At 43.7% G+C, this 10,000-nt stretch overlaps 1 protein-coding gene across 5 annotated transcripts in view; it reads right to left on the bottom strand.

The window, feature by feature from the left end:
• Positions 1-10,000, bottom strand: part of traf3 (TNF receptor-associated factor 3) — a 42,721-nt gene that overhangs the window by 24,815 nt on the left and 7,906 nt on the right. For all 5 annotated transcript variants that reach the window (XM_035998641.1, XM_035998632.1, XM_035998627.1 and 2 more), the window contains 8 exons: positions 9,721-9,886; positions 7,417-7,468; positions 7,208-7,312; positions 6,549-6,713; positions 6,187-6,267; positions 6,003-6,077; positions 2,294-2,386; positions 1,050-1,190 (listed from right to left, as the gene is read on the bottom strand). In XM_035998641.1, the coding sequence (XP_035854534.1) occupies positions 1,050-1,190; positions 2,294-2,386; positions 6,003-6,077; positions 6,187-6,267; positions 6,549-6,713; positions 7,208-7,312; positions 7,417-7,468; positions 9,721-9,886 (878 nt within the window). The remainder of the gene's footprint in view (positions 1-1,049; positions 1,191-2,293; positions 2,387-6,002; positions 6,078-6,186; positions 6,268-6,548; positions 6,714-7,207; positions 7,313-7,416; positions 7,469-9,720; positions 9,887-10,000) is intronic.

Raw genomic sequence — 10,000 nt, 5'->3', positions numbered from 1 at the left:
ACTGTACATCTGTCTTCTGTTTGAACCCTGTGCTTGTTGTGTCTCTATTTCTCTCAGTGTCCAAAACTAATGTCTCCTCAGGGAGACTAACACAGATACTTTGACTGATATAATGTCCCGTGGTGGACACAGGAAGGGGCAGGACGTCCCCTCTCTATATGAAATGTGTAATATAAATATATTTCCAGTCTCAGTAGAGGTAAAGTATACTTAAAGTCTAAATGAAATGAGAGTATTTTAAGTGTCAGTGTTACCTGCATGGTTACCAGTATCTGTCAGTGTTACCTGTATGGTGACCTGTATCTGTCAGTGTTACCTGTATGGTGACCTGTATCTGTCAGTGTTACCTGTATGGTGACCTGTATCTGTCAGTGTTACCTGTATGGTGACCTGTATCTGTCAGTGTTACCTGTATGGTGACCTGTATCTGTCAGTGTTACCTGCATGGTTACCAGTATCTGTCAGTGTTACCTGCATGGTTACCTGTATCTGTCAGTGTTACCTGCATGGTTACCTGTATCTGTCAGTGTTACCTGTATGGTGACCTGTATCTGTCAGTGTTACCTGTATGGTGACCTGTATCTGTCAGTGTTACCTGCATGGTTACCTGTATCTGTCAGTGTTACCTGTATGGTGACCTGTATCTGTCAGTGTTACCTGCATGGTTACCTGTATGTGTTACCTGCATGGTTACCATGCATCTGTCAGTGTTACGTGCATGGTTACCTGTATGTGTTACCTGCATGGTTACCATGTATCTGTCAGTGTTACCTGCATGGTTACCTGTATCTGTCAGTGTTACCTGCATGGTTACCTGTATCTGTCAGTGTTACCTGTATGGTTACCTGTATCTGTCAGTGTTACCTGCATGGTTACCTGTATCTGTCAGTGTTACCTGCAGGTTACCTGTATCTGTCAGTGTTACCTGCATGGTTACCTGTATCTGTCAGTGTTACCTGTATGGTTACCTGTATCTGTCAGTGTTACCTGCATGGTTACCTGTATCTGTCAGTGTTACCTGCATGGTTACCTGTATCTGTCAGTGTTACCTGCATGGTGGCCAGTTTCTGCTCCATCTGTCGGTTCTTCTCTCTCAGCTCGTCGTTCTGTTTCTCCAGGTCAGACAGTCGACTGCTGAGAGCTGGGAGCACTTTATACCTCTCCAACAGCTCCCCTTTAAGATCATCCACCTGCAGACAGACAGACAGACAGGTTTAATATCCTCCACCTGCAGACACACACACACACACACACACACACACACACACACACACACACACACACAGACAGACAGACAGACAGACAGACACACAGGTTTATGTGAACATGTGTACTGTGGTCTGTCTTGTGAACTTACAGGTGTAGCGGAGGTGATAGCGAGATGCCTGGGAGCACCTGGCCAGTCCTCCACACTGTCCTGCTGTAACAGCAGCAGGACAGTCTGCTACCTGCTCAGGTGAACAGGTGAAGATCACATGTCTGTAACAACAGCAGGACAGTCTGCTACCTGCTCAGGTGAACAGGTGAAGATCACATGTCTGTGACAACAGCAGGACAGTCTGCTACCTGCTCAGGTGAACAGGTGAAGATCACATGTCTGTAACAACAGCAGGACAGTCTGCTACCTGCTCAGGTGAACAGGTGAAGATCACATGTCTGTGACAACAGCAGGACAGTCTGCTACCTGCTCAATTGAACAGGTGAAGATCACATGTCTGTAACAACAGCAGGACAGTCTGCTACCTGCTCAGGTGAACAGGTGAAGATCACATGTCTGTGACAACAGCAGGACAGTCTGCTACCTGCTCAATTGAACAGGTGAAGATCACATGTCTGTAACAACAGCAGGACAGTCTGCTACCTGCTCAGGTGAACAGTGAAATCACATGTCTGTAACACAGCAGACAGTCTGCTACCTGCTCAGGTGAACAGGTGAAGATCACATGTCTGTAACAACAGCAGGACAGTCTGCTACCTGCTCAGGTGAACAGGTGAAGATCACATGTCTGTAACAACAGCAGGACAGTCTGCTACCTGCTCAGGTGAACAGGTGAAGATCACATGTCTGTAACAACAGCAGGACAGTCTGCTACCTGCTCAGGTGAACAGGTGAAGATCACATGTCTGTAGTGATCAACAGGGCAACGTGCTGCAGATCCAGACTGAGAGGATTTGGTTAAAATAGATCAGTGATGCTGCTCTGCATGCCATAATTAACTTTACCAAAATAAAACCTAACTTCCCACAGAATTGTGGCTAGTAGCTTTGTAAAACCACAAGCCACGGTGCTCACCTTGTTCTCTAACGTGGAGTTCCTATTGGCCATCATCCTCAGGTGTTCAGCTGCAGACGCCGACTCATGTGTCCTCAGATCCTGGTTCAACCCCTGAGACACACAGACAGACAGACACACACACACACACACACACACACACACACACACACAGACACATCAATATACACACACACACACACACACACACACACACACATCAATATATACACACATCAATATATACACACACACACACACACATGAATATACACAACACACACACACACACACACACACACACACACACACACACACACATCAATATATACACACACACACACACACATGAATATACACACACACACACACACACACACACACACACACATGAATATATACACACACACACACACACACATGAATATACACAACACACACACACACACACACACGCACACACATCAATATACACAACACACACATCAATATGCACAACACACACACGCACACACACACACACATCAATATACACAACAGTCAAAATTGTAAGTGAGTTTAAAAGAACCAAACTGCCTGCTCTTTTTAATGAATATAAAATACTTAGAAATAAGGTACAGCGAATGGTGGATAAGGCGAAAAAGGATTTTTTTTATGTCTAAAATTGAGGAGCATAAAAAGGATCCCAAGAAATTGTGGGAAACTCTTAGGCCTTTGGGGACGAAAGAGAACCCTAAGCAAAAACAAGGTAAAATAGGCCTGGATATAAATGGGTGGGAGATACTTTTAACAGTTTCTTCACAACAATTGCAAGAAATGTGGTGCAGAAGCTTCCATCTACTTCTGGTGTTTTTAGTGATCCACAGAGGGTGCATAAGTTTTATGAAGGAAAGGGAGTCCAGCCAAACACTTTTTATTTCAAACAAGTAACAGAGGAGCTACACAAAAACTCAAAGGCCTGAATCCTTCCAAGGCTACCGGTTTTGACAACACCCCTCCCAGATTTCTAAGAGATGCTGCTGAAATAATCACTCCTGTCATAACCTATCTTATTAATTTATCCATTGAAAATAACCATTTTCCAAATAAATTTAAGGTGGCAAGAGTGATACCATTATATAAAAAGGGGCCCAAATCTGATCCTGGAAATTTCCGCCCTGTATCTATCCTGTGTTCAATATCAAAAATTGTTGAAAGGATTATTTATGAGCAAACAGACAGTTATTTAGCAGAGCAGAACCTTTTATTTGACTTTTAATCAGGCTTTAGAAAAGCCCATTCCACTGATACCTGTCTGCTTTATCTTTCAGATTTTATTAGGAAAGAGGTAGATAAGGGGAACTTTTGTGGCATGGTGTTAATAGAACTTCAAAAGGCCTTTCATACGGTTCAGTATGATATCCTCTTGAATAAACTCAAAGCACTACTAAAAGCCTCAAAGACAAGCTACAGATCTGTCAAAATAAACTGATCAGAGTGGTCCTTAAACTCCATCCTAGAACTCATCTTCTCCCTGACCATTTCTCTAGTCTTAGGTGGCTCAGAGTGGAAGAGAGAGTTTTCCAACTTAAACTGTGTTTAGTTTATAAGATAAGAAATAACCTGGCACCCAAGTATTTATGTAATTACTTTTCAAAAATTAGTGATACGCACAGCTATTCCACCAGGGGGAGTTCCACAGATTACAGGCCCTGCTGTTTTAAGAGCTGTACGGGAAAGTACTCTTTCCTGTACTCGGCAGCTGTCTTGTGGAATGGCTTACCTTCCAACCTTAAATTGTTGAGCACCTCCTACTTTCATTTTAAATCTTCAATAAAAAAATGAAAACAACTAGTCTCTACAACTAGTCTCCTCTACAACTAGTCTCCTCCACAACTAGTCTCCTCCACAACTAGTCTCCACTACAACTAGTCTCCTCCACAACTAGTCTCCTCTACAACTAGTCTCCTCTACAACTAGTCTCTACAACTAGTCTCCTCTACAACTAGTCTCCTCTAGAACTAGTCTCCTCCACAACTAGTCTCCACTACAACTAGTCTACTCTACAACTAGTCTCCTCTATAACTAGTCTCCTCTATAACTAGTCTCCTCTACAACTAGTCTCCACTACAACTAGTCTCTACAACTAGTCTCCTCTAGAACTAGTCTCCTCCACAACTAGTCTCCACTACAACTAGTCTCCTCCACAACTAGTCTCCTCTACAACTAGTCTCCACTACAACTAGTCTCTACAACTAGTCTCCTCTACAACTAGTCTCCTCTAGAACTAGTCTACTCTACAACTAGTCTCCTCTACAACTAGTCTCCTCTATAACTAGTCTCCTCTACAACTAGTCTCCTCTACAACTAGTCTCCTCTATAACTAGTCTCCTCTACAACTAGTCTACTCTACAACTAGTCTCCTCTATAACTAGTCTACTCTACAACTAGTCTACTCTACAACTAGTCTCCTCTATAACTAGTCTACTCTACAACTAGTCTCCTCTACAACTAGTCTCCTCTATAACTAGTCTCCTCTATAACTAGTCTACTCTACAACTAGTCTACTCTATAACTAGTCTACTCTACAACTAGTCTCCTCTATAACTAGTCTACTCTACAACTAGTCTCCTCTAGAACTAGTCTACTCTACAACTAGTCTCCTCTAGAACTAGTCTCCTCTACAACTAGTCTCCTCTACAACTAGTCTACTCTACAACTAGTCTCCTCTATAACTAGTCTCCTCTATAACTAGTCTCCTCTACAACTAGTCTCCTCTATAACTAGTCTCCTCTACAACTAGTCTCCTCTACAACTAGTCTCCTCTACAACTAGTCTACTCTACAACTAGTCTCCTCTACAACTAGTCTCCTCTACAACTAGTCTCCTCTAGAACTAGTCTACTCTACAACTAGTCTCCTCTATAACTAGTCTCCTCTACAACTAGTCTCCTCTACAACTAGTCTACTCTACAACTAGTCTCCTCTATAACTAGTCTCCTCTATAACTAGTCTACTCTACAACTAGTCTCCTCTATAACTAGTCTCCTCTACAACTAGTCTCCTCTACAACTAGTCTCCTCTACAACTAGTCTCCTCTATAACTAGTCTCCTCTACAACTAGTCTACTCTACAACTAGTCTACTCTACAACTAGTCTCCTCTATAACTAGTCTCCTCTACAACTGGTCTACTCTACAACTGGTCTACTCTACAACTAGTCTCCTCTATAACTAGTCTCATCTATAACTAGTCTACTCTACAACTACTCTACACTATAACTTTCATTTTAAATCTTCAATAAAAAAATGGTTATCAAGCCCATAAACAAAATCAAAAGATCCTTGAAGTACTAGGAATATTGTACTGTTGTCTGTATCGTATTGTCCGTTTATGTGTCTGCATGTCTGTCAGGGAATCTAGCCCTTGTTGTCTATTGTGTTTTAGATCTGTTTAACTTGTTTGTTTTGATTAGTTGACCCCTGTCCCCTTTGTCCTCAATGTTTTAGTCCATGTGTTGTTACTCCCCTTCCATCTTAAGGACCACAATGGAAACAAGCATTTGGGCTTAATTGTGTTTTTATCCTTTTGAACACCTCTTGTTGATTGTTGTTCAATAAAGTTTTCATTCATTCATTCATTCATATAGACAGGATAACACATGATCATACAGAACAAGGCGACAAAAAGAGGAAGAGGAGGAGCAAGAGGAAGAGGAGGAAGAGGAGAAAGAGGAGGAGGAGGAAGAGTTACCTTGAAGGTGCAGCCATAGCGGTGGAACTGACAGCACACCTGAGCTTTGGGACAGTCGTGTTGGTGATTGGACAGCTGGAACACAGAATCAACCAATCAGTGTCATCTATACTAAAGGCTGTGAGGTTTAACTGAACTAAAGCAGCGTTGTGATTGGACGGCAGCTGATGAAGTGGATACGTACCTCGCTGCGGGGGAGCGAGGAGAAGGAGCAGAGGTTGGGACACGACACGGGGAACGCCGGACACACCGTCTCCTTATGTTTCTGAAAACAGACATTCATCATTTCATCATCTCCAGACTACTAGTACTACTAACTAGTCTCTACAACTAGTCTCCTCTATAACTAGTCTCTACAACTAGTCTCCTCTACAACTAGTCTCTACAACTAGTCTCCTCTACAAGTAGTCTCCGCTACAACTAGTCTCTAACCTGTACAGTGATGTCATGGCGTACAGTGATGTCATGGTGTACAGTGATGTCATGGCGTACAGTGATGTCATGGCATACAGTGATGTCATGACGTACAGTGATGTCATGACGTACCTGCAGGTCCGTCAGAGGCATCTTGGTCTTGCAGAAGTCGCAGCTGCTCTCTCTGTGTTTACATTTCCAGCTCAGGTGGTCGGGAATATCTTTCCTCATCATTCGCTCCTTACATTTCCCCAGAGGACAGGGAACCTCGTAGAACGCACACACATTCAGGTGCTCCTACAGACAGACAGGTTAGAGAGAGAGACAGACAGAGAGGCAGACAGACAAGTTAGAGAGGCAGACAGACAGATAGACAGACAGACAGACAGACGTTGTTACAGTGTCCGGTGTTCAACGCCCCCCCATTTCAGTTTAAATTAACCTGTTGCTACGTGTTGTCCCATGTTTACTTAGCTCAGTGAACAGCCAATCAGAGAGCAGTATGTTAACGTAGCTCAGTGAACAGCCAATCAAAGAGCAGGATGTTAACGTAGCTCAGTGAAGAGCCAATCAGAGAGCAGGATGTTTACATAGCTCAGTGTATAGCCAATCAGAGAGCAGGATGTTTACGTAGCTCAGTGAACAGCCAATCAGAGAGCAGGATGTTTACGTAGCTGAGTGTACAGCCAATCAGAGAGCAGGATGTTTACGTAACTCAGTGAACAGCCAATCAGAGAGCAGGATGTTTACGTAGCTGAGTGAACAGCCAATCAGAGAGCAGGATGTCTCACCGGTATCTGCTGCAGACTCATGGTCTCCTGGCAGCCGTTAGCTTCGCTGCGACAGTACACCTTGAGCGCCATGATCTCCCGATGGCAGCACACGTCTTTAAAGATCTGAAACACAAACACAACTAACTCGTTGATATTTAACCAGACATCATTAATGATGTCATTAATGAGAACTATGTGTGCCGTGATGTCACTTCCTGCCCCCCCACCTTGTCTTTGAACAGAGGCTCCATGTCTGCAGGACAGACCACGCTGGGACGACTGCAGGAGAAAGAGGACAGCAGTCAGAGCTTTCTCTCTGGGACCATTATCATCACTTTATACACTTAGACAGAGAATAGATAGATTCTATATATATATATATATATATATATATATATATATTAGGGCTTTGACTTTTTGACTTTTTCTTAATAATATTTTGACCATTAAATGCCTTCAGTAAGACTAATATTGGTATCAAACTTGGTATATGTTCTGTCCACCAGGGGGCAGTGTATCAGTCAGTAGGCGTGTAATGATGATGTCAGAAGAAGAACACACTGCCACCACTGGTTTAAATTAAAAGTCAGACCCTGGATTAAACACAAACAATATGCTTTCAACAGGAAGGTCGGATATTTCACCGTAGCCTACGTAAGTGGTCTGATGTTCATACTTTTGCGCTGGTGTGTGCGTCGAGGTGTGTATGTGTGTGTGGGGAGTGTGTGTGTGTGTGTGTGTGTGTGTGTGTGTGTGTGGGGAGTGTGTGTTGTGAGAGAGTGACGGTGATTACCGGTAGCTTCAGAGCGAGTAGCGACTCTATAGTCATAGTGAGAGAAACAAAGTGTCTCCTCTGTTCTTTCTGACCACGGTGAGACATCTAGAGCAGGAGAAGTTAACCCTCTCCTTGATCTCATGTTGTTATAGAGGAGGAGAACCAGGAGAAGTTAACCCTCTCCTTGATTTTACGTTGTTTATGGAGAAGGAGAACCATGAAATGAGTCGGGGGGAAATGCGCTACCAAGCTGCGGCTGAGCGGCGTGCGTCACCGTGACGTGTAGTTACATTTTGAAATGCGTGAAAAAGCCTCGGAGTCTGAATTGAAAACAAGGTTTACAAGCAAACACATTTACAAAAAAATAATGCCCATAACAGGTTCGAAATTCGAATATTAAGGGCTGCCTAATATTCGTTCGAATATCAATATTGTTTTTAATATTCGAATTAAATTCGAATATCGAAGTTCGGCGTCTAAGCCCTAGTATATATATATCTATATATAGATATATATATATATATATATATATATATATATATATATATATATATATCTATATATAGATAGATATATATATATATCTATATATATATAAAATATAGATTCAACAAGAGACCAACAACCATAGCTGGGAAAACCCTCACGTTATTATTCTGATTCAGCTGAAGACAGACAGACAGGTTACTGTCTGTCTGTCTGCCTGTCTGTCTGTCTCCCTGCCTGTCTGTCTCTCTAACCTGTCTGTCTGTCTGCCTGTCTGTCTGTCTGTCTGTCTGTCTGTCTCCCTGCCTGTCTGTCTCTCTAACCTGTCTGTCTCCCTGCCTGCCTGTGTGTCTGTCTGTCTCCCTGCCTGTCTGTCTGTCTCTCTAACCTGCCTGTCTGTCTGTCTCAGATAGGGTTTTGTTGTTAACGAGCCATGAGGAAGTGAAGCGAGGGACGAATGTGGAGTATAAGGTGGTTTCCAGCCTGCAGGAGAGCATGTGCCAGCACTCTACTGACCACTTCCTGCCAGGACTCTGCTGACCACTTCCTGCCAGGACTCTGCTGACCACTTCCTGCCAGGACTCTGCTGACCACTTCCTGCCAGCGAATTGTTTTTTTTACAGGATGGTAGGGGAAGAACCCGCCTTAGTCTCCCTCTGAATGGCTAGTACTCGTTGCCTGCTCTGGTGGGATTGGTTATGTTTAGGCAAGAGGAGTGGGATTGGTTATGGTTAGGGTAAGAATGTCAGGGTTAGCCAATCAGGGATGAGTTCCCTAATGAATATTCATGAGTCTTCCCCTACCATCCTGCAAAAAAAAAAACTCACTTCCTGCCAGGACACGGCTGAACACTTCCTGCCGGGACTTCCCATCCTTCCCTTCAGGCCGAAGATTCAGAGTTCCCCGGTTCAACAACAAGAGGAGTAAAAACTCTGCTGTTCCCTGTAAATAACTGGCTTCATGTAAATAACTGGCTTCATGTGAATAACTGGCTTCATGTGAATAACTGGCTTCATGTGAATAACTGGCTTCATGTGAATAACTGGCTTCATGTAGTTTAGTGTTCTGTATACAGGAAACCTTTTAGTAGTTTATGTATTCTCCTTTATTATTATCTCACACTCCTGACTGCAGATCAGACCTGTCTGTCTGTCTGTCTTCCTGTCTGTCTCCCTTTGTGTGTGTCTGTCTGTCCGTCCGTCCGTCCGTCCGTCCCCCTTTGTGTCTGCCTGTCTGTCTGCCTGTCTGTCTGCCAGTGTGTGTGTCTAACCTGAGGATGTCGTTGATGCAGCTCTGGCAGAAGCGGTGTCCACACTCGGTCTGGCGCGGCTGACACAGGACCAGCCTGCAGGCCTCGCAGCAATACTTAGACTCTGGAGTCTCCACGAAGTGGTCTCTGAACCCTCCGTGGAGAGGGAGGAACCCAGCAGGGACACCTGGACACACACAGACACACACACACACACACACACACACACACAGACACAAACACAGACAGACACACACACACACACACACACACACACACACACACACAGACACACACAGAC

The sequence above is a fragment of the Sander lucioperca genome, chromosome 2 (assembly GCF_008315115.2).
Source record: "Sander lucioperca isolate FBNREF2018 chromosome 2, SLUC_FBN_1.2, whole genome shotgun sequence".
NCBI classification, from domain to species: Eukaryota; Metazoa; Chordata; class Actinopteri; order Perciformes; family Percidae; genus Sander; species Sander lucioperca.
Note: the sequence above shows the minus strand (reverse complement) of the source record. Positions and strands in the feature narration are given on the sequence as shown.